The sequence below is a fragment of the Myotis lucifugus genome, unplaced genomic scaffold, assembly GCF_000147115.1.
Source record: "Myotis lucifugus unplaced genomic scaffold, Myoluc2.0 scaffold_227, whole genome shotgun sequence".
NCBI classification, from domain to species: Eukaryota; Metazoa; Chordata; class Mammalia; order Chiroptera; family Vespertilionidae; genus Myotis; species Myotis lucifugus.
In genome coordinates, this window is record NW_005871275.1 from 1,132,040 (window position 1) to 1,157,049 (window position 25,010).

Genomic DNA, 25,010 nt, shown 5'->3' on the forward strand with positions numbered 1-25,010 from the left:
AAGTACAAATTACTAGTTATAAAATAAATCACAGGGATGTAAAGTACAGCACAAGAAATAGAATCAATGATGTGTAATAACTATGTATGGTATCAGCTGGGTACTTAGATTTATTGTGGTGATCCCTTCGTAAGGCATATAAATGTCGAATCACTAATGTATACCTGAAACCAATATAATATTGTATATCAACTGTAATTTAACAATAAATTTTTTAAAAGAAGTAAAAAGGGAATTTCTTATCCTGGCCTACTTCTGGACAACAAGAAGGGCATGACTGATGAAGTGGAAGTGGTAGAAAGATTGGAGAAAAGCCAAACTATAACACCAGGGAGAAAAGTAAATATGTGATTTCCAGCCTTTAGGGAGACAGAGTTTATGTGGTCCAAGAAGAGAAAGATGTGAGCCTCTATAAGGGGAAATGTAATTCTCACTGGACAATAGCCAAAGGCCCTGAAAAGGAATAAGAAGAGATTTTAAAAAAAGAAAAAAAGAAGCCATGTGGTTAGCCAGGGACCATGCCAAAAGCACCCATCAATGTGATAGAAAAAGAAATTACTGACACAACTATTGATTGTCATGCTGCACACAGCAAAATGTTTTGTGAACTCTTTCCCTCCTAAGGCTTTTGTGCTGTCTTTATTGAGTATCACTGGCCATGGTGTCAAGCACATATCATCTCAAATGTTCTCACGCTTCCAGGTAGGAAAGTGATCTAAACAGCCTGAATATCCAGGTCATTTCAAGCTGCCTGTCCTCCTGTTTAAGACAGCCAATCCTAGCAATAGAAACAGCTGCGTCACTGAACCTTCCTGGAAATTCCAAAGGGACTAACCGATGAGGTGACGGAGAGATTCACGGCTTCCTCTTTCCCTTGGTGTTTTTCTAAAATGGTCAGCTGGCCTGAGACGGGAGTTGAGTGAATTGGAATTTACACTGACATCATATCTTGGTGACTAAGGAGAGGTACTCTCATTACGGCTATGAAAAGGGTTTTCCCCTCTGTACAGCCAACATGCAGGTCATTTTTATTTTCCATTTAGCACCTTGAGGGAGTTGAGAAAGGGCAGGCTCTTTCTAGTAGCTCAGGGAAAATATATTTTTTAAAAAAAAGTGTTTTACTCAAAGAACAAGAGATTATCAAAGTCAAATCAGAACGCAGAGAATAATAAAATGGGCGCTAGGGAGGCCGAGCGCTTCTGAAACTGGAGAGCCGAGAGCTGGCAGGACTGAGCTGGCAGCACTGAGGTGGCAGCACTGAGGTGGCAGCACTGAGGCGGCTTGACCAGCGCAGAAAGACATGGGTCAGGAAGTGGGCGATCCTGTCTTCCTCCGATGGAAGTTTCTGCGGAGGTCTAAGAAGAGTCTTTCAGAGGAATTTATTAAATAATTGTAAAATTCTAATAATTTGGGGTTGTTGGTTTTTTTAATCGTGAAAGTAAGAACAGCTAAGGTAGATTTGTTTATAATTCAGTCTATAGGGATAAGAAATTATGCAAACAAACAGATGAAATGTCCTAGAACCTTTTCTCAAGACCAGGCTATCAGGACCGCTGGAAAGTTACAGTTTAGTAAAGTGTAAACACATCCAGGCAAGCCCTAATCAGCCGCGGGGTAATATTTGAGGAAGTAAATTGGAGAAACGAAGCTGTGAAGGTAGGGAAGCTGAGAGACTTCTGGCACACACACTATGACCACATCAAAGCTTTTTCAGGAGTGAAGTTTTTACATAAACCTTTCAGTTACATATAAACACTTGTATCATCTCTTACAACACTAAATACTGTACTTCACAACAAAATTCAGTTTGACTAAACTGTTGAATCTAGGTGGTGGGAAAAGGATGCTTACTGTACTACTCTTTGAGTTTACTGGCAAATTTGAAACATTTTATGATAAAAAGTTGAAAAGAACTCATTACAATTTAGTCTTATCTCATGGCTTATCTCAAAACAGAGAAGTACTGACATTTTTGTTGTTCATTTTTTATGCAATATTTTGACCACCTTTTTCAGGAAGAAGGAAGCGCCATCTTCCCTATGTATTTGTATTAAGTAGCCCATCATCCCTGGTGCATCATTATCACCAACAAACACTAAAGTTCTTCAATAACTTTTTAAAATAAATTGAACACTGTTGTGGTAAGTGCATGTATGTGGTCCTTGCCATGCAAAAAGGATGCACTGATACATCTTTGGCCCAGGTTATGCACTTTGAGTTGCTTTCCAGGGGTGACAACAATTCACTCATTTATTAAACCCCCCTTGACTGAAGGAGGCATTATACAAGGATAGAGAAATGACAGAGAACCTATCCCTTATGGAGCTTATATACTCACTGGTGAGATTCAATACACAGAGAGCTTCACTACATCACCAGGTCATGACAAATGAGAGGTACAAAACACTATGGGAATCAGGACCAGCGCTGATTCATTCACTTGGCTGGGTAGTTATAAGATAATTTCTTGGGGTCAGGAATGCAGTCTGTGATCATGGAATGAAATCAAATTAACTAGCCTACTAATTGGCCCATGACCCATATATCAGAAACATGGTCCTCTAATCAATGAATCTGTAAAATCTTAAGAGGTTGTACCTGATGTCCTCCAGCACAGTAGCAGTGATCTCCCAGGTGGCCTCTGGCACTTAAAAGTGCCTGTGTAAAACTGAGGGGGCGGGGGAGAGAAACATTACCTTATTCACCCTTGCAGCCCCACACAGAATCAAGCCCATCAAGAGGATAATAAGGAAATATTCGTTGAACTAAACTGAACTGGTATTTTTATCTCTTTGAATTGGGTTAAAAGAGAATCCCATAGTGTCAAGTGCTCCTGACACTGGGCCACAACCCAGAGGGAGGGGAGAGTTAAAGCTCTGAGAGCCTTTGAACACAGGCCTGTGGTAGTCAATTCAACTAGGAGGGGGGCTGACTCCCAACCTCCTACTTTCATGTTTGATGATTCAGAATAAGGGCTTACGACAATGAGGTGATCACTCTAAGGCAGTGTTTCTCAACCCAGGCAATGTTTTCCTCACTAGGGATGTGTGGCAACGTCTGGAGATAATTTTGGTTGTCACAATTGGGGGTGGTGCTCCTGACATCCAGTGGGTGGAGGCCAGGGATGCTGTTAAACACCCTACAATGCACAGGAGAGGCCCCCAGAATAATTATTACCAGCCCAAGATGTCAACAGCACTGCTGTTGAGAAGCCCTGAGTTAGGGGACTGTTCATCAGTCAGGGCACAGACCTCAGAACAGAGTGCCTCTCAGTCACAGTCTAGTCTGAAACCAAGTTGCATAGGATTCCTTTCAAGAGATAAAAGGTGTCATCGTTATAGAAAAGACAAAGGAAAAAAAAATCTTTGTTTTCCAAAAAAGGAATGAAGAATTTCTTCCATAAGAGAACCCCAAGTACAGTTGTACAAATCCTTTAGCATTGATTATTGGGCAATTTCTGCACCAATTTTTTGAAGACAAACCAATACAGTGATAGGTAATGTTTTCCTGTTTTGAAGGGCTTTACTTCCTCAATCCTCTGCAAATGTGTGGAGGGAGCGTTGGTGTGCTCACTGCAGCATGCACTCTCAAATAGGAAGTAACAATCTGGTGACTCAGAAAATGCCACGGAACCTTGCGCAAATAGGATTCTTTCCATTTTTCTTTTAAAAAAATGTTTTTATTGATTTTAGAGAGAAAGGAGGAAAGGAGAGGGAGAGAGAGAGATAGAAACCTCAATGATGAGAGAAAACATCATCAATTGGCTGCCTCCTGCATACTTCCCACTGTGGATTGGCCTGCAACCTGGGCATGTGCCCTGACCAGGAATCGAACTGTCAACCTCTTGGTGCATGGGTCGATGCTCAACCACTGAACCCCACCAGCCAGAATCATTCCATTTTTCATGCAGTGGGTGACACTATCTGAACTGACTATAAAACTCTCTGTTACTGTGTCTGCACATGTGCTGTCTTCAGTGTCAACTCAATAATATACCAATTCATGACACAAAACCACTCTTCTGCTGGGGCAACAAAAGAGTTGTGAGAAGATGATGCCGAGACCTGGAGCTGTGTCATCTCACCTGTACCCATCATCAAGGCCACTTTGTTCACAAGGAAATGATTTTCTAGAGAAGCTCCACGTACATCTGATTTGTGGGTATGCTTTAAACCTGACAGAAAAACAGAACTCTTCATACTGGTCAATTTCATACTCTTCATTTGTTTTGGAAGCATGTATAAATCCCTTTTCTGTAAAAAAAAAAAAAACACCAAACATTTATGGAAATATATGGAGAAGATAAATACATTTTTATTCATCAGTTTAATGCAAGAAAATTCATGCTGCAGGTTAGATTCGCTAGTCTAAGAAATACAGGAGACCTATCCAGTTATAAGCCTGAGTTCATCCCCTTCCAGAATTAAGATTCCTCTAAGAACTGAATGTAAATAATTGAGTCTCTCCCTCCCCAAATGTTTTAATAAACCTATAGATTTTTGCAGACAATTTAAAAAGGTTAAAAGGGCTCCCCCAGCCCATCCAACCATGTACAGAGTAGGGGTCCTCAGTCAGACTGCTCTCTCAGTGACACATACTACAAAAAGTAACCGCAGGGCACAAGTGAAAGAACAGTCTAGCCACCAATATTCACAAGGCTTCCCCGTAGAATACTTCCTTATCAGTGTGATGAGAGAATCATTTCATTTCTTAGCCTGTTCGTTACAGTTGAAGGCTGCCACCTAATCTGAAATTACTTAAAAAGCATGATTATTTTCAAATCCTCCATCTTTCACCCAAATTTCAACGCAGGTAGGTGCTTGTCCAGATCCCTCATTGTTCACTGCCCTCTCAGTTCTTAGAACAAGCATTTATCAACTGCCTGTTTTGTGTTCCAGTCCTGGGACTACAAGGATAGGAGGAATTACTCCTGTCCTTAAGGAACTTCTACTGGAAAACAAAATTCCACAAACAGATGGTCATAGTACAATGAGGCAATTACAGGCAATTACGAAGGCAGTGACATTCAATCGGGCTTGCCTGGAAAAGGAAGCTTATGTTTGCAAAGCTATTCTGACTCAGTGTCTTTCTCAGCTTTTGACACTAACATTATATTGAAATCAGAATTCACAGCACATACCTCACAGTCCACACCAAAGCAACTAAAAATATGAATAAAGGTTGCGTGCGCAGCCTGCATTACCTACGATGGTAACCAAAGCTGACTGACTGGGATGCTTGGAAGAGGAACAAGTGTAATATCCAGTGTCGTTTCTTCCCACTGATGATACAAAAGCAAACAGAATCCGTATCATAGTTCTGTTTGTGGAATAGGTACTCATCTCAAAGTAGTTGCCCTGGGTTTTAATAAAACAAAATGGATTTAATGATTTTAACCTGGACTATCAGTCGGCTGTTTCAGCATTTTCAGAATGCAAACGCGGCATATTACCTCCTCCAGTGCTTGATTTTCTAACTCCCAGGTGAGCCCAAATCCATGGTTTACATGAACAGCTTTGCACCTGAGCCACAAGGGTTCCCCCACTTTAAGAAATAATTGTGGCAGTGTGTTCCGAGGAGTCTGGTTTAGATCTAGAAGAAGAAAACATCCCAAGTAAGAAAAAAGTGATTTTTACTCATCGCAAAGTATATTCTTCAGAATGTTCTGAAGAATAAAGTTTTTAACATCATCGCAAATGTCATGAATCTTTTATTATATTATTAATCTTTAAAAACTAATTATTTAAAATATTTAGTTTTTGTTAAATCTTGTAGCATTTACAGAATCCATAATATTACATTTAAAGTGGTATAAAGGGCACATAAAATTTCTGAAGTTGAATGACTACCTAAACCAGTGATTCAAAAATACAACTAAAAGACGGAATGAACATCACCCAGAACCACAGGAAGGCTGGCTGAGGAGAGATTCTTCAACTAGAAGGAAAGAGAACAGCATACCGAGGCTCAGAGGAGGCGCAGTGTGGAAAATACAAAGGTACGGAGGTGCGCGTGGAGCCGGCTGGTGGCTGAGGGCGCGGTTGTCAATTTTAAATCAGGAGGGAGTCTCAGACTCTGAGCTCCAGATCCGGGCGAGTCTCTAGGGACTCAGACTCAAACAGGAGAAGCGGGATTGTCTAGCATCAGTCGGAACGTGAGGGCAGCTTTCTCTCCGAGGTTTGCAGCGGTTGCTGGGGTTCTGAGAAGCAGAGCCTCTGGGAACGGGACTGAGAGCAGCCATAACTGCTCCCTCCATCCGCCCTGTTGATCCCCTGCAACCCGACCCGCCCAAGCCCTGCGCAGAGCCATTTGCCGGATCGCCTCAGGCAAAGGCTAGATTAGCACCTCTCCAGAGGACAGAAGTTTTCCCACTGCAGACACAGCTGATTCTCACAGCCAGTCGGCCTGGTGGTCAAATCCCTCTAGTATTAACTACAACAATCAAGGCTTAACTAGAACAAGACTGCGCACAAAGACCACAAGGGGGTGCACCAAGAAAGCATAAAAAATGCGGAGACAAAAAAACATGACAGAAATGGAGGATATAGAGCTAAAAAACGCACTTTTGAGGGCTTTCAATAATTTGCTAGAAACTGCCGATAAACTGGATGAGAGCCTCAAGAAATCTAATGAGACCCTCGATGTTGTGATAAAGAACCAACTAGAAATTAAGCATACACTGACTAAAATAAAGAATATTATACATCGCCAAACCAGTTTGGCTCAGTGGATAGAGCGTCGGCCTGCGGACTGAAGGGTCCCAGGTTCGATTCCGGTCAAGGGCATGTGCCTTGGTTGCGGGCACATCCCCAGTGGGAGGTGTGCAGGAGGCGGCTGGTCGATGTTTCTCTCTCATTGATGTTTCTAGCTCTCTATCCCTCTCCCTTCCTTTCTGTAAAAAAATCAATAAAATATATTTAAAAAAAAAAAAAGAATATTATACAGACACCCAACAGCAGACCAGAGGAGCCCAAGAATCAAGTCAAAAATTTGAAATGCGAAGAAGCAAAAAACACCCAACCAGAAAAGCAAAATGAAAAAAGAATCCGAAAATACGAAGATAGTGTAAGGAGCCTCTGGGACAGATTCAAACGCACCAACATCAGAATTATAGGGGTACCAGAAGATGAGAGACAGCAAGATATTGAAAACCTATTTGAAGAAATAATGACAGAAAACTTCCCTCACCTGGTGAAAGAAATGGACTTACAGGTCCAAGAAGTGCAGAGAACCCCAAACAAAAGGAATCCAAAGAGGACCACACCAAGACACATCATAATTAAAATGCCAAGAGCAAAAGACAAAGAGAGAATCTTAAAAGCAGCAAGAGAAAGAGACTCAATTACCTACAAGGGGATACCCATACGACTGTCAGCTGATTTCTCAACAGAAACTTTGCAGGCCAGAAGGGAATGGCAAGAAATATTCAAAGTGATGAATACCAAGAACCTACAACCAAGATTACTTTATCCAGCAAAGCTATCATTCAGAATTGAAGGTCAGATAAAGAGCTTCACAGATAAGGAAAAGCTAAAGGAGTTCATCACCACCAAATCAGTATTATATGAAATCCTGAAAGGTATCCTTTAAGAAGAAGAAGAAGAAGAAAAAGGTAAAGATACAAATTATGAACAACAAACATGCATCTATCAACAAGTGAATCTAAGAATCAAGTGAATAAATAATCTGATGTACAGAATGAACTGGTGATTATAATGAATCAGGGACATAGAAAGGGAATGGACTGACTATTCTTGGGGGGGAAAGGGGAGTGGGAGATGCGGGAAGAGACTGGACATAAATCGTGCACCTATGGATGAGGACAGTGGGTGGGGAGTGAGGGCAGAGGGTGGGGCGGGAACTGGGAGGAGGGAAGTTATGGGGGGAAAAAAGAGGAACAAATGTAATCTGAACAATAAAGATTTAATTAAAACAAAAAAAAAAGAATTATAAATTAACAGTTACAAAATAGTCAAAGGGATGTAAAGTACATCATAGGGAATATAGTCAATAATATTGTAATAACTGTGTATGGTGCCAGATGGGCACTAGACTTATTGGGGGGATCATTTTGTAAGTTATGTAATTGTCAAACCACTATGCTATGCACCTGAAACTAATATAATATTGAATGCCAACTCTAATTGAAAAATAAAAAATGTTTTTAAAATAAATACATTTTTTCATTAAAAAAAAAAAGAATCCATAATATTACATTTAAAGTGGTATAAAGGGCACATAAAATTTCTGAAGTTGGATGACTACCTAAACCAGTGATGGTGAACCTATGACACGCATGTCAGAGGTGACACACGAACTCATTTTGGGTGACACGCATCGACAGAGACAAAAAATTGCATAATTCAAATATTTGTCTCTCGCAACGGCCAGAGTTGGGCATCTCGAGTAATATTATTACTCACGTTACTCATGATCAATAATGCAATTCTAAAACCAGATGTAAACATGTACATCGGTGTTGTGTAGCAAAGATACATAGTGAAAACATCCAAGATACATTGTTCCAATATTGACATTAATATAAAAAGGTTAAGAACTGCACTATAAAGAGATTAATCTTTACTCATGATATTTTATTTTTACTTGAGTGACAAAATGCCCAATTCTGGAAACGGCCTCGTTATTGCCAACATGTGCCTCGGGTAAGCTTCCCATGTGTTCGGGTGCATTCGGCAAACGGACGCACTTGATCGCCATGTTCGTTAGGAGACAGGAGTGGGAGGGTTAGAAGAAAAAGATATACAGTGCAACAGTGCTCGACGAGACATTCTGCGTGTCGGATAACTGATTACAGCACCATATATTTGTTGGTTATACATACTATCTTTGCATTGTTTGCACCAGGAGTCAGTGCAACAACACTGCAAAAAGTTAATAGGTAAGAAACCTATCAACCTTTTATAAAAAACGCCATGATTTATATTTATTTATTTTTGCAGCTTTGTGATGGAGAATCAAAAAAATAAAAAAGCAAGATTGAATGATAAAGGAAGTGGAAGTAGCAGTAGCCGACCCTTTCAAGACATATGGACCGAGATGTACGGGATTGTCGACAGAAACAACAGATCATTGTGCAAACTGTGTAATGAAACGGTAATAAGCAGAATGTGGAATGTAAAGAGACATTTTGAAACTAATCATTGTCAGCTCTTGAAAAAAAGTATCAATGAAAGGAAGGAATACATTTCTAGGCAGCTACACCTCTATAAAAGTCAATCAAATTCCATCATTAAATTTGTAAGATGTTCTACAAATTTAACATCAGCAAGTTACTGTATTGCTCACTCCATAGCTCAGCATGGAAAAGCCCTCAGTGACGGAGAATTTATTAAGGAAACATTTCTAAGATGTGCACCAGCTCTATTTCACGATATGAAAAATAAAGATAATATTATTAAAATAATTTCTGAGTTACCACTCAGTAGAAATACTATCAAAGACAGAATAATAGATCTTAACAAAAATGTACAACATCAATTAAAAAAAGACTTAAATAGTTGTAAATAGTTGTAAATTTTTTTTATTTCTCTTGATGAAACTACTGATGTCACATCAAATGCTCGGTTGGCCATTATTGCTAGATATTCTGATGGTCTCACAATGAGAGAAGAGTTGATAAAGTTAGAATCAGTGCCAATAAGTACATCAGGAAACGAAATATGTAAGGTTGTTATAAGAACATTCAGTGACCTAAACATTGATATCTCTAAAATTGTGTCAGTCACGACAGATGGGGCACCAAATATGGTGGGAAAAAATGTGGGATTCTTGAAATTGTTTATGGAAGCTATTAGACATCCACTTGTACCTTTTCATTGCATTATCCATCAGGAGGTGTTGTGTGCCAAATCGGGATTCTCAGAATTGAATGATTTAATGTCAGTTGTAACAAAAATTGTGAATTTTATAGCTTCTTGACCCCTTCACAAGCGAGAATTTTCTGCACTTTTACAGGAAGTTGATTCAACCTATAGCGGACTACTGATGTTCAATAATGTGAGATGGCTGAGTCGAGGTAAAGTACTTGAGCGATTTGTGGAGTGCTTTGAAGAAATTACGGTATTTATTAAGAATAAGAATCTGGCAAACTTTCCTCAGATCAACGATCATAAGTGGGTCAGCAATTTGATGTTTTTTACAGATCTCTCTGTTCATATGAATGAACTGAACTTAAAATTACAAGGTTTTGGCAAAAGTATTGACGTTATGTTTGGATACATCAAATCTTTTGAAAGTAAACTTAAAATTTTCAAGTGAGATATTGAAACTAAAACTTATAAGTATTTTCCTTGAATAAAAAAGTATTTCGAGAAGGCCACTACAACGAGTGTAATGGATTCCATACTTATGTACCAGAATATAGTAAACTCGTTATTTGAACAGTTCAGCGAAAGATTCGACCAATTTAGAAGCCTAGAATAGACCATTAAAATAATTAAGTATCCGGATGTAGTTGTTTACATTATTTTGGAATTAAAGGATTTCCAATGGATGCAAATTGACGATTTAGAGATGCAACTTGCAGATTTTCAAGGTAGCATTTGGACTCATGTGTTTGTCAACTTAAGGTCGAAACTTGAAAATCTGGAACGAAATCGTTTGAATAACGAAGAAGAGTGCAACTACGAACAAGAGATTTTGAGTGCTTGGAACAGAGTACCTGACACTTTTAGCGACATAAAAAATCTATCGATGGCTTTGCTAACAATTTTTTCATCAACATATTTTTTGTGAGACTTTGTTCTCAGCATTAGGTAATATTAAAACGAACAAAAGAAACCGGCTAACAGATGAAGTTAGTGGCGCTTGCTTGGCCTTGAAGTGCACCAAGTATGAACCTGCAATCGAAGAATTAGCAGACAAACTTCAGCACCAAAAAAGTCACTAATTTCTAGTTTTCGTACCATTTGATTATCATTGTTTTTATTATTATTTTTTCCTAAATGTACATTGTTTTTCTGTTTTTGTTCATTTTATACATATTTTTTGGTTGATTTCTCTTTGTTAAATGGCATCTAAATATATAAAATAAATATCAAAAATATAAATCTTTTTTTACTATAGTTGCAAATATCAAAAAAAAAATTATGAATATTTCTATATGTGACACGGCACCAGAGTTAAGTTAGGGTTTTTCAAAATTTTGACATGACAAGCTCAAAAGGTTCGCCATCACTGACCTAAACGGTCGCAGTAGTCCCAGATCGTTTCTAAGGAATAGTCACTGAAACATTATGTATGGTCTTACCTATAGTGAACAGCTTGGTACATTCCCTGCCCAGCTCATTTCTTGCACAGCACCTTATGTCTGTTCCAAATAACTCATGAAGTACACTTTGCTCCTTTGTAACAATGGGTGGACTTTCTCCTTTATAGCTATAATTAGAAAATAAATGTCATTTGACTAAACATATTTTAAAATTACAAATGAATGTTCAGGAGAAGAACGAAGTTACAGGTTGCAGAGCCTGTTTTATTAAGAGTCTATTTAAGAATGCAAAGAGGGAGCAGGTCAAGGGGCATTAGATAAAAACCCACATCTGTCATTTCAGCCGAGTTCATAGGGGACTAGTTACACTCTATCTCAACAATGAGAAGAACACTCGAGAGAATTACATAATAGAACAGTTTCCAACTTTTTGTATTTGGTGACTCCTTTGTTGTTGTTTAGAGAGAAAAAGAATTGAGAAAGAAGACAGAAGTCAGGGGAGGAAAAGAAGGAAAAGCATGATTAAGTTTTATAATACAGCTTAACAGAGCTTTTCTTTGAAGCACAGAAGAGACAACCAGTTGAGAGGGAGTCATCAGTTCCCAGAGCTAACAGGGGAGAGTCGGGGTGTCCCTCCTGAGGGACATCAGCCACTTCTCGGGATTTGGTGGAGAGCCTTTCCTCTCCTCCCTCAGCGGAGGATGGATGTTGGCCCTCCGTTCATTGGTTCGTTGGTCCTCCGGAGAGCTCCCCTAATCATGACCTTTCCCAAAGCAGAGACGCTTTTGGAGTCTGTGTACAGTCACTTTTCTCCTCTTTATCATTTTAGGCAGGTGTGCTTTTTTCTTTGTTTATGCATCATCCCATGAGAGCTTTTCTCCTTTCTTATTATATTGAGGCATGATAGCAAAAGCTAGAAAAATGCCTTGGCAAGTGTAATGGAGAAACGGAAACAAAGCTAAACAAACTGGCCAAGCAATTTACAGCCAAATAATAAATTGCAAGGTCTTATCTTTCCTAACCAAGCATACCTAGGAGGAAATGGTTTACACATTCCAGACTGGGTGCCGGGGGACAGACCTGCCTCCGTCAGGTCGCTCTTCGATGACATTCTTTCAAGGTGAAACTGACCAGAGAATGACCCAGACCCCTCTATCCGCTCATTTCAATGAATCAGCATACTGAAGGACAGACCTGGAGAGCTGATAAATATTCTGTTGAGATCTCCCCTAAATTTTCTGCCTTTAGAAAACAGATATAAAAACCCTCAAGACAAAGGAAGCCTGTGTGTGCTCCCGTTGGAGTATGCCCATGCCCCTCCATTTCTCGGTTGTATACTTTTGCTGCCTTTCTCCTAAACTCCAAGGGTCCCCACGAAACCTGCAACCACGGGAGCAATGAGCAGCAGCAGGTGTCCCGAGCTAACCCTCTAAACCTGTCCCTAAGGCCCCCTCTTCTCTGACTTCCCAGTGAGCTGGCAGCAGCCCCGCCTTGACTCACTTCTTTCCTATAACATTTCTAGAGGCCAAAGCAGCTGCGCCTGTTTCTCTCCTGGTGCTTCTTCTATCCTAAGCCCTTTATTGTTTTACTGTCCCAGCTTTAATAAACGTACCCTCAAAATCACCGGGACTCGTATTGTAAAATCTTTCCTGTACAAAGTCAAGAACCCACACGCTACTGCCAGCCTAGGCAGACCCACTCTGGGCCCAGTCCCTTTCCAGTGACAATAAGACAACAATAGTTTGGGTTCATTGTAGGAATTTTGGAAAACTTAGGGGGAAAAAAACAAAGAAAAGAGTTTTAAATTACCCAGATTTTTGTGTGTAGCTTTCTAATTTTCTTGTTGTCTATGCATACATTACATACCTATCTACAGGTAATCTCTTTTTCTTTCCCATCTAAAATTTGGGATCACATTAATATCATTTCTTTTTCTCCCCTTTCGTCCCATTTTACAACAAAAGTTGTTAAATAAATTTTAATTAGCTAAAATTGCATACATTTTTACTTTGTGAAAATTTAGCAATTGCACATTTAAAAACCAAAAGTAAACAGTTATGTGGTACTCACCATCTCCAGGCATAGTTCTTTGTGTTTCAAAATTTGCAAATCATTTAATCACCATAGAAATCTTATGAGATAAGTACGGTTACCATCCCCATTCTTCTGATGAGAAAGGAGATTAAGTAACATGCTCAAGGCCACACAGTTAGTAAGCAAGCCAGGGTTCAAACTCAGGCCAGATTCTATGTCCTTAAACAATCAATTTTAACTGCTCTCTTCCAAAATAAACAGAATAACCACAAATTAAGCATTTATTTCCAGGGAATTTCTTACTTATAGGGAACAATGCACTACAGTCCATACCTTTCTTTTTCCCCAACCAGATACTCAGGGAGCTAACAACCCTGTAACTTAAAGGGCTTTTATTTGTGTTGTGTCATGTCCAGGGAGGACCCTGCAGTTTAGTGAGGCAACATAGGAGAGTTCCAAAAGGCCTCCTTACTAAAACAGCAACCCCTTTGCCCCCTGTTAAAGTCCAAGCTAATCATTCCAAACGCCAAAGTTTCCTGTTAACATGGTGACAAGTTCAACTGCACATCCAGTATGACATCAACTGCGTTAGAAAAAGACCAAATAAGTATAGGAATCATGGCAGTTACCTCTATATACACATCGTACCTTTCACTCTGTGAATCACGAAACACCCATTCCACAGTTGGTTCTGGAATGCTCTCAGATATGCAGACCAGGGCGTCCTCATTTTCCATTTTTCTAAAGTATGGTCTCCTCAATGTGTAAAGCAGTGTATCTAAAGCATCACAAATTATGAGTATTTTAACATTTTAAAAATTGTATTAGCAGTACCCTCAAAAAAATTCTGTATCATTAAGAAAGGCTAATATTGCATGGCCAGTGTGGTTCAGTGGATTGATCATTGCCCATGCACCAAAAAGTTGCTGGTTCAATTTTTGGTCAGGGCATATGCCCAGGTTGCAGGCTCGATCCCCAGTAGGGGGCATGCAGGAGGCAGCCAACCAATGCTTCTCTATCATAGATGTTTCTGTCTTCTATCCCTCTCCCTTTCTCTCTCTCTCTAAAAAAAATCAATAAAAACATATTTTTTAAAAAAAGGCTAGTATTTTATAACATAGCAGTGTCATCTGCTCCAGTCCAAATATATATATAACAATATAACCCTCACCAACATATTAAATTCAACTCTAGTAGAAACACCACCTTTAGTATTTATGCTCTTAGCCAGTTTTCTTGGGTGTTTCATAAGTCCACAGACAAATAAAGATGAGTGGAGTGAGGCCATGTGAACATACAAATATTGATACAGATAGAAAAAAGAAAACTGGAAATATCAAAGTTTAAAACCCATTCTTATATAGTTTAAGACCCAACTTTCTTCCCATAATTTTAAGTAGGCAGAAATACACAAATTTAGAATGCAGAAGTATAATAAGACAGAGGTAGGACTGGAACTGAATAATAATGAATGTCAATTGTAATTTTAAAAATAAAGCTTTTAAAAAGAACTGGAACAGAATTGAGAGGTTCAGTTTAGCCTGCTGCTTACACTGGACCACCACACCTCTCCCTCCCCTCTGTGCCACTCCCACAATGCCTAATATATAAACTTACTTTCCACTTCTGCTTGGACCTCTCTATGGACAGGAGTTCACTACTTCCCTGAGCAGATCCTTCCATTTTTCAACAAACCTTTTTTAAAAAGAAAGTTTCCCTATGCTAATTTCTAATCTCCCATCTTATAATAAATTTATCTTAAAGTATTACATAAGATATATATTACTATCTCTATCTATAAAAGCCTAATATGCAAAGTGTCCCCTCAGGAGTTCCACCAGGAGAGTTCGATCGCTCGCTATGACGTGCGCTGACCACCAGGGGGTGGCGCCAAACGAAGGAAGGCCCTGACTGGCAGATGGAAGACCCTGATTGGCCCTAATCGCCGGCCAGGCCTAAGGACCCTATCCGTGCACAAATTTTGTGCACTGGGCCTCTAGTATAATACATATATGTGTATGTGTTTACATATATACACAAAAGAATATCCTATATAATAAAGAGCTAATATGCAAATGATTGTCATGCCCTCACGCCATAACGGCTCAGATACTCAACGCTGGGGAGAGAGGAATGGGGACCAGCCAGGCACAAATGAGCTCATGAGAGAGGAATGGGGACCAGCCAGGCTGCAGCCCGGGAGAGGGACAAGCCGCCCACCCCACAGTCTCGGGCGCCAGCGGCTGCGGCTGCGCCTGCGGCCCAGGAGAGGGACAAGCCGCCCGCCCCATGGTCCCGGGCATCTGCAGCTTCGGCCTGGGCGAAGCCGCCTGCCCACGGTCCTCTGTGGCTGCGGCTGGCCTGGGCAAAGCTGGCCCAGGTCCTGGGTGCCTGTGGCCGGCCAGAGGAGGGAAGCCTGGGTCCCGGGTGCCTGCGACCGGCTGGAGGAGGGAATCCTGGGTCCTGGTTGCAGGGCGAGGCAGAGGCGGTTAGGGGCAATCAGGCCAGAAGGGGAGCAGTTAGGGGCAATCAGGCAGGCAGAGGTGGTTAGGTGCGATCAGGCAGGTAGGCAAGCGAGCGGTTAGGTGCCAGCGGATATCCTCCGAGGGGTCCCAGATTGGAGAGGGTGCAGGCCGGGCTGACAGACGACTCTCCCCCACCCCCCGGTGCACGAATTTCGTGCCCCGGGCCTCTACTATGAACTATAAATTCTGGAGCATAATAATAAAAACTAATGCCCATAGACTCATACTCGCTTAATAACCGGAATATTAATAAACACCTTTGAATGTACTTTTGTGCTTCTCCCCATCTCTGGACCCTAGGTAACCTTTATACTGAATTTTGTGTTTATCATTCCAGTGCTTTTAAAAATGTTGTCACTGCCCTGGCCGGGTGGCTTAGTTAGTTGGAGCACTGTCCCTTGTACCAAAACATTGCAGGTTTGATTCGAGGGCAAGGCACATACCTAGGTTGCAGCTTTGATCCCCAATCCAGGAACCTATGAGAGGCAACCAATCAATGTATCTCTCTCACATTAATCTCTCACATCTCTCTCAAATAAATAAGTAAATAAATAAATAAACAAACAAACAGATAGAAACATATCCTTGGGTGAAGATTTAAAATAGTAATAATAATAATAGTAATAATAATAATAAAATTAAAATAAAAAATGTTTTCACCACACAGACACGTTGCCCTAAACAATGTGTTAGTTTCTTTGCACTGTTTTTGAACTTCAACAGAAGGTATCATTCAATATGTAGTCTCACACAACTTCATTTTTTGATCCAATCTTATATTTTTAGTTCATCCATGGTTCTGCATGTAGCTATACTTCATCTTTTTTTTTCACTACTACACAGTGTTCATTGGTGATATACCACAATCTATGACTCCATTTCCTTGCAGTAGACATTGAGTGTTTTCCAGGTTTTTGTATTATCAACAATGGTGCTATGAATACTCTGTGCATTCCTACTGAGGCAGTGTGTAACTTTCTTTAGTAATATACCCAGGAGTAGAACTGCTGGTTTATATGGTATGAGCACATTCAGTTTTACACATAATGACAATCTGTTTTCCAAAGTGGTTATATGTACTAATTCCCACTTACACAGCAGGATATGAGACTGCCTATGCTCTACATACTCACCGAGACTTCTGAATTTTCAACCATTTAGATCAGGGGTCCTCAAACTTTTTAAACAGGGGCCAGTTCACTGTCCCTCAGACCGTTGGAGGGCCGGACTATAGTTTAAAAAAAAAACTATGAACAAATTCCTATGCACACTGCACATATCTTATTTTGAAGTAAAAAAACAAAACGGGAACAAATACAATATTTGTATTTGCATGTGGCCCGCAGGCCGTAGTTTGAGGACCCCTGATTTAGTGGGTGTAAAATGATATCTTGTTGTGGTATTTGCATTTTTCAATGATTAACTTAACATATTTATTGACCATTTAGTTTTCATGTTCTGAAAAAGAAATGAGCACTTATGTCTCTTGTTCATTTTTCTGTGTTTTTTTTTCTTACTGATTTATAGGAGCTCTCCATCTATATGACTATTAATCCTTTGTTGACTTGTGAGTTGCAAATATTCCATTTTCTGGTGGTTTTTACATTCTCTTCTTGCAATTTCTGACCATTGGTCCCAATTCTACCCTCTAGAGCCATTTTCTTTTAAAGTGTAGCTTTGCTTCCACATGAAAATCTTTCATATATTTAAAATAGAAACCAAACACTTCTTAAGTTATATAAATGTTTAACCACTGTGCTTCATACCCAAAACTAATATCCTATATAATAAAGAGCTAATATGCAAATGGTCATCATGCCCTCATGCTGTCACGGCTCAGACACTCAACACTGGGGAGAGAGGATTGGGGACCAGCCAGGCACAAATGAGCTCTCAAGAGGAATGGGAACCAACCAGGCTGTGGCCCAGGAGAGGAAAAAGCCGCACGCCCCACGGTCCCGGGTGCCAGCGGCTGTGCCTGTGCCTGTGCCTGTAGCCCAGGAGAGGGACAAGCCACCCATTCCATGGTTGCGGGCACCAGCGGCTGGGGCGAAGCCACCCGCCCACAGTCCCCTGTGGCTGTGGCCAGCCCGGGTGAAGCTGGCCCAGGTCCTGGGTGCCTGCGGCCAGCCAGAGGGAGAGAAGCCCAGATTCCAGGTGCCTGTGACTGGCCAGAGGAGGGAATCCTGGGTCCCGGGTGCGGGGCAAGGCAGAGGCGGTTTAGGGCCATCAGGCCAGCGGGGGAGCAGTTAGGGTCAATCAGGCAGGTAGGGGAGCAGTTAGGGGCAATCAGGCAGGCAGACAGAAGTGGTTAGGGGCAATCAGGCAGGCGGAGGTGGTTAGGGAAGATCAGGCAGACAGGCAGAGGGGATGGGACGATCAGGCAGGCAGGCAGGCGAGCGGTTAGGAGCCAGGGGTCCATGATTGAAAGAGGCAGCTGGACATCCCCCAAGGGGTCCCGGATTGGAGAGGGTGCAGGCCGGGCTGAGAGACGACCCCCACCCCCACCCCTGTGCACCAATTTCATGCACCGGGCCTCTAGTTATGTTATATTGTCAACTGTAATTGAAAAATGAAAATATTTGCTACTAAAAGAAAAAAAAATCAGAAACACAGGTTAAGGGAGATAATTACTCTAATTAGACCAGGTTTCCTGACTCAGATGCCAGAAGAATTCCCTGTACATCACACTGCCCTCAATCTTCTCCTCTCCTCAAAATATTCCCTTCTCTATGCTAACCATTCTCAACTCCTTCCACCGTTCCTCACTTAAGGAATTCCAAGTTCATCACCATGCTGATTGTCCTGTTTTGTCAATATTCATCTGAAAACAAATGGAGATCTACTGATTTCCTTAACCTAGACATCATATTTTCATGAACACGGCCAAGGTCCAGATTCCCTTTTTTAGGAGCCATGCCACACTGCCGGTGAACACAGAGCCTGTGGTTCACTAAACGGTTTCTCTTTTTCACATTGACTGTTGCCAAGTCTCCCCCATCTGACTTTTTAAAACTTCATCTGCTAAAAACAAGTTTCAATTTACTTGAATGATGATTGTTGAAAAATTTTTACGTTGTAAATCATAAGTGGAAAGGAGATATTTTAAATATAATAGAGCACAGCAGATGCCCACTTACCTTAAAAAAATTCAAATATTAACACTTGGGAAGAGAGACAGAGACAGAGAGACAGAGAGAGAGAGAGAACAAGCAAGAAATCCCTGCCCTGGCCAGTGTGTTTCAGTGGACAGAGCATTGGTCTGCTCACCGAAGGGTGGGTTTCCATTCCCAGTCAAAGGCACATACCTGGCTTGCAGGTTCGATCCACTGCTCCCTGCCCCAGTCAGGGCAGGTGAAGAAGACAACCAATCAATCTCTCTCAATCCATCTCTCTCTCTCTCTCTCTCTCTCTCTCTCTCTCTCTCTCCCCTCACTCCCTTCCACTCTCTCTAAAAATCAATGGACACCCTAGCCAGTTTAGCTCAGTGGGTAGAGCCTCAGGCTGAAGACTAAAGAGTTGAGGGTTCGATTCCTCGCCCTGGACAGGAGGCAACCAATAGATGTGTCTCTATCACATCGATGTTTATTTCTCTGTCTCTCCCCCTCCCTTCCACTCTCTTGGAAAATCAATGGGAAAAATATCCTCAGGTGAGAATAACAAAACAAAACAAAAAAAGGAAGAAATCTCTTACTCTCTTCCAACCTGAAGCACACAGACTTATTGTCCCACAGAGGGGAGTCAGGCGTGGAGGAGAGGACAGAGAACAGGACCAAAATCAAAGAGCAAAGAAGCGCAGCTCTTGTCTTTTGAGCTTCTAAGGTCGGATTCAATAAATTTCAGAGTAATAAAACAGTTTTTCAGAACAAATTTTGATTTTACCTAATTTTTGCCTTACAAGCTGATTTTAGAACCTGACACACCACCCCACCCCAGTAAAATGACACTTCTGGGAACCTACATGGCCACAGCGTTTTTTCTGTTAGCAACTCTGACTGCAAGCCCCTGTGCAGTGTGGTGCAGGAAGTGCAGACCTGGCTAAACTCAACTCCACCTGCGCCCTTTACCACACCTCTTGGCGTGCCCGTTTTCTCACCTACATGCAGGCGGGGTCGCTGTGGGGATGGAGAAGTTACGTGCAGAACACCCTCACCAAGGGTAGTCCTTGGCCAGGGCGTCTCTGTGGGCTGGACTCACACACACCACAGTCACTGACAAGGAAGAAGGGAGCCTAGCAAGTCCTACAGTGTGTAGCCAGGGACCCAACTTACATGGCACAAACCCAGAGTTTTGGGAGGCCTGCCCTGGCCCCTAGGGCAGTAGGACCTATGTGAATGCCCTACCTCTGGTCTAGTCTGACGTGGGGGGTGAAGTGCTCAGTGCACATAGTGTGAACCTGTGTAGTCCGTAAGCCTGTGCACAAGTGAGGAAACAAGAATCCAGAAGACACATGCCGGGATGATCCTGCCAACCACACAGCTGTCTCGTCTCCCTGGTTAAGAACATATGGCTGTTCCTTACAGTTTGCATGGTGACCTGGCATTTGTATAACCACAAAGTCACTAGCTATATGTGGCAATGTAAGCTCAATTTTTAATTTATTAAAATTAACTAAAATGACAACTTTGGTTCCTCAGTCACACTGGTCACATTTCAAGCGTTTAACAGCCACACGTGGCTGGTGGCTACCATATTGGAAAGAGCAGACACAGACATTTTCATAGCCTCAGAGACCATGAACTGGGCTAAGATCTTACAATCCAGGAGGTCTGTGTTTTTATCTCTTTTTTACAGATAGAGAAATTGAGGCTCAGAGTGATTAAGCGACCTGCCAGAGGTGGTAATATCAGATCCAGAATAAGAATCCAGGTCTTCTGAATCCAAGACTAAAATGTTTTCCATTTCTTCATGTCAGCTATCTGTCACTGAAAAAAATGGGGGACCTCAATTGAGGCTACCTGGGTTTTTCAGAGCGCTAATTCTTTTTTTTTTTTTTTTTTTAATTCTTTTTTTTTTTAAATATATTTTATTGATTTTTTTACAGAGAGGAAGGGAGAGGGACAGAGAGCCAGAAACATCGATGAGAGAGAAACATCGATCAGCTGCCTCCTGCACATGTCCTACTGGGGATGTGCCCGCAACCAAGGTACATGCCCTTGACCGGAATCAAACCTGGGACCCCTCAGTCCACAGGCTGATGCTCTATCCACTGAGCCAAACCGGTGCTGGCCCAGAGCGCTAATTCTGATAGTCCCCGGGTCATGTCAGAGAGTCTCAACCCGTTATATGGATGGTTGAAGTGAATTCAATCAATTCCACTCCATGTTGAAGGAAACCTGTATGTTGTGTGCGGAGCAGATGGGAAAGATCCTGGGTTCTCAACAAGGGCAATGCCTACTGTGAGGACCTTGTAGCAAGCGGCACTTACTTCTTATACTCACTGTGAACAATATCGTGTAATTGGTCGCTTCACTCTGAATAAAAAGCAGGTATTCTCCAGCTTGGGTTTCTGTCATTTTCAAAATGAACATGGAAACAACTCCTCTGAAAAAGAAGAAAGAGAACTAGTTATTTTGAAAAACGTGTGAAACTAAAAACATAAAATTTCATACTGAGTCAGAAGGCGCTTCGGTGTCTTCCATATTCCGTCTGTGACTGCGGCACCAACGGCTGCTCTATGGAGAACACAGCTTCTGTCACGTGCCCAACACTTGATAGTTTAACCTTGACTTTTAACCAGTCTCTCACTCTCAAGTGAAGGAACTCCTCTCCAACACATTCCCTGCATGCTTCCCAACCCCCAAACACACAGGATCTTCCACCCCAAACACACAGGTGGAGTGGTGCGCTCCCGTCGGCAATAGGGTACCATTCCCTTTGACCAAACAATTCCCACTGTCATATTGGCCCAGTCACCTGGCTACCAGCCTCAATTCCCATTTCCAGAACCAGATCACTGTACAAGCAAGATATACTGAGATTAAAAATAAATAAATCTTTTTGTGCCTCTCTGAACGAGAGAATTCAAGCAAAATCTGACACAAGGCATTTTCCTATGAAGTAATAATGACACTGACATATCACATAGATGTAAAGAAGATGTCTCAATGTTTGCATTTTTAACTTTTCAGATATTCAATAAAGATAAATTTGGCTAGGGGCATTCTCTTTAAAGAAACAGTTTTGGTGTGTGTTTGGTGATACCCATTCTCATTAAAGCTTAAAATATTCTCCAGCAGTTTGTTGAGTAACGTTGGCTTTAAATGTACACTTCCTGACATTTAGATCTTTACTACTCAAAGTGTGGTCTTTCCCTGACAGTGTTTGCATCAGCTGGGAGTTGATGGAGGTGCAGAATCTCAGGCACCACCTAGACCTCTTGAACCAGAATCCGAATTTTAACAAGACCCCCAGGCCATCCAATGCTCAGAGCTCCAAGCAGCAGAGTTCAGGAGTATTTGCGCTGCACTCACATAGACAGCAAATCACTGGGTTAGTATACATTGGATTGGTTTCTGGAGATATTTTGGTGATGGGCCTTCTTTCTCTGAATCATTCCCTCTTCTCATGTAACTTGTGAAAAAGTTTTGGTATGTTAACTAATGTTTTGGTGCTAAGTTAACTAATCCACAAGACCTATCTATGACTTTGGCTAACAAACAGAGCTGCCTATTTATTCCAAAGTGAAAAACGCTTCTCTCATGGAGTGAAAAGGACCCTACTTCTTTTACTTGTCTCTTTGGTCTCAATCCAGCGGGAACTGTTGTGGCATCAAATTTTAATAAGATTTCCAGAACATTTCTTGAAGCCAAAATTCTTCATATGAGAGTGCCTTAGTTTAAGCCAAAGATAAAGGTAACTGAAAAACAGAAGTGAGTAATACAGTCTCAAAAGAGGAAAAGAAAATGAATGTGTTCCAAGATTTAGAACCAAACTTCAGAATTATAGCCACTGTCCTGAAAATTACGTAAGAGTCTGCTTGAACTTAAAGAAACAAATAGAAATTCTTGGTACAAGTCCATCACAGAGATGTCCCATACCTCAGTCAAATGGCCTGATACCCCCTCCCCCCCCCCCGTTAGGTCATTTGGGTGCCATTTGCTGTCTTTCTATTCTGGAAAGATAATAAATACCTCTTCTACAGCTCTTGGGCTCCAGAACACCCCCAAGAATTAGAGAGAAAGGCAGCCTTGGAATTATTAAGTGGGCATTTAAATGGCCTGTACCCCTTGCTTCCTGACCCCATCAGGTCTCAGCAAGAGGACAGGGACAACAGGTGACAGCAATCAGGACAGAGTTAGATATAGGCTTGGATGTCAATCCACAAATATTGGCTAAGGTATTTTTCCGTATCATGAGACCAGTGTTCCTCACACACAGATCAATTTCTTACTAAAATATTTTATGGATATCACATTTCAATTACGCTCATACTGTAAAACAAAATAGATAAAACCAAATGTTCTTTCCCCAAGCATTTCTCAGAAAGAAGCTTCTTACTACTTTAATTAGTAAGCTTCTTGACACTGTAACTAGAATGTAATTAAAACTTTCTAACTTTTTATCTTTAATACAGTTAAGAAACAAGACAAATAGTCTTTTCGATATCTATCCTATCTAATAATAGAGAAACATGGTAATTAACGGTACCTCCACTACCCTTCCCATTGGCTAATCAGGGCGATATGCAAATTAACTGCCAACCAAGATGGCGGCCGGCAGCCAGGCAGCTTGAAGCAAACAGGAGGCTTGCTTGCTCCAGTGACAGAGGAAGCCAACGTTCCCCGCCTGCCTTACCGGCCTCTGAGCTTGCAGTTTAAGACACATTGTTGCAATTATAGAAACTAAAAAAACCCCAGAATCCTGCTTTCAGCCGTCAGAGCTGGAGTGAGCAGGACCGAAACAATGTTACAATTATAGAACCCAAACAAACCCAGATCCCTGCTTTCAGAAGCCGAGGCCTCAAGCTGGAGCTGGCTCTCAGCTCCAGTGACAGCCATAGAAGGTAAATAAATCCCAGAATAAAAAAAGAAAAAGAAAAAAGGAGAGGTTGGGAGCTTCAGTCGCCCGCCAGCCTGAAAAGGGCCCTCAGCCCCTCACCTAGACTGGCCAGGCACCCCAGTAGGGACCCCCTCCCTGAAGGGGGTGTGACCAGCTGCAAACAGCCATCATCCCCTCATCCAGGCTGGCCAGGCACCCAAGCGGGACCCCTATCCTGATCCGGGACACCCTTCAGGGCAAACCAGCTGGCCCCCACCCGTGCACCAGGCCTCTATCCTATATAGTAAAAGGGTAATATGCCTCCCAGCACCGGGATCAGCAGAGCCGCGAGGCCTCCCGAACCCAGAATCAGCAGAGCCACGAGGCCTCCCGAACCTGGGATCAGCGGAGCCGCGAGGCCTCATTGCCCTGGTGTCAAGAGGAGCCGCAAGACCTCCCGGCCTGGGATAAGCGGAGTTGCGAGGCCTCCTGGCCCCTGGAGCAGTGTGACAGGGGGCAGCGCCCAAACCCCCTGATCGCCCTGCAGCTCTGTGTGTGACAGGGGGCGGGGCTTCAACCTCCCTATCCGCCCTACTCTGTTCGTGACAGGGGAAGGCGCCCCAACCTCCTGATCCGCCCTGCTCTGTGTGTGTGACAGGGGGCGGTGCCCCAATTCCCCTATCGGCCCTACTCTGTGAGTGACAGGGGGGAGCTCCTCAACCCCCTGATCGGCCCTGCTCTGTGTGTGACCGGGTATGGAGCCCCAACCCCCCTGATGGGCCCTGCTCTGTGCATGACAGGGGGCAGCGCCCCAAACCCCTGATCCACCCTGCTCTGTGTGTGACAGGGGGCGGTGCCCCAACTCCCCTATTGGCCCTACTCTGTGCGTGACAGGGGGGAGCTCCTCAACCCCCTGATTGGCCCTGCTCTGTGCGTGACAGGGGGGAGCTCCTCAACCCCCTGATAGGCCCTGCTCTGTGTGTGACAGGGGGCAACGCCCCAACCCCCTGATCGGCCCTGCTCTGTGCATGACAGGGGGTGGCACCGCAACTTCCCTATCGACCCTGCCTTGAGTGTGACAGGGGACAGTGCCCCAACTTCCCAATCGGCCCTGCTCTGAGCCCAACCAGGGGCAGCACCTAGGGATTGGGCCTTCCCTCTGCCACCCGGGAGCAGGCCTAAGCCAGCAGGTCATTATCTCCTGAGAGGTCCCAGACTGCGAGAGGGCACAGGCCGGGCTG

At 42.5% G+C, this 25,010-nt stretch overlaps 1 protein-coding gene across 1 annotated transcript in view; it reads right to left on the reverse strand.

Moving 5' to 3' along the window:
• Positions 1-25,010, reverse strand: part of FLT3 (fms related tyrosine kinase 3) — an 85,594-nt gene that overhangs the window by 31,316 nt on the left and 29,268 nt on the right. The window contains exons 5-10 of the mRNA XM_014463908.2: positions 21,218-21,333; positions 13,913-14,042; positions 11,270-11,397; positions 5,453-5,592; positions 5,204-5,357; positions 4,085-4,253 (exon numbers count right to left, since the gene is read on the reverse strand). Of these exons, the coding sequence (XP_014319394.2) occupies positions 4,085-4,253; positions 5,204-5,357; positions 5,453-5,592; positions 11,270-11,397; positions 13,913-14,042; positions 21,218-21,333 (837 nt within the window). The remainder of the gene's footprint in view (positions 1-4,084; positions 4,254-5,203; positions 5,358-5,452; positions 5,593-11,269; positions 11,398-13,912; positions 14,043-21,217; positions 21,334-25,010) is intronic.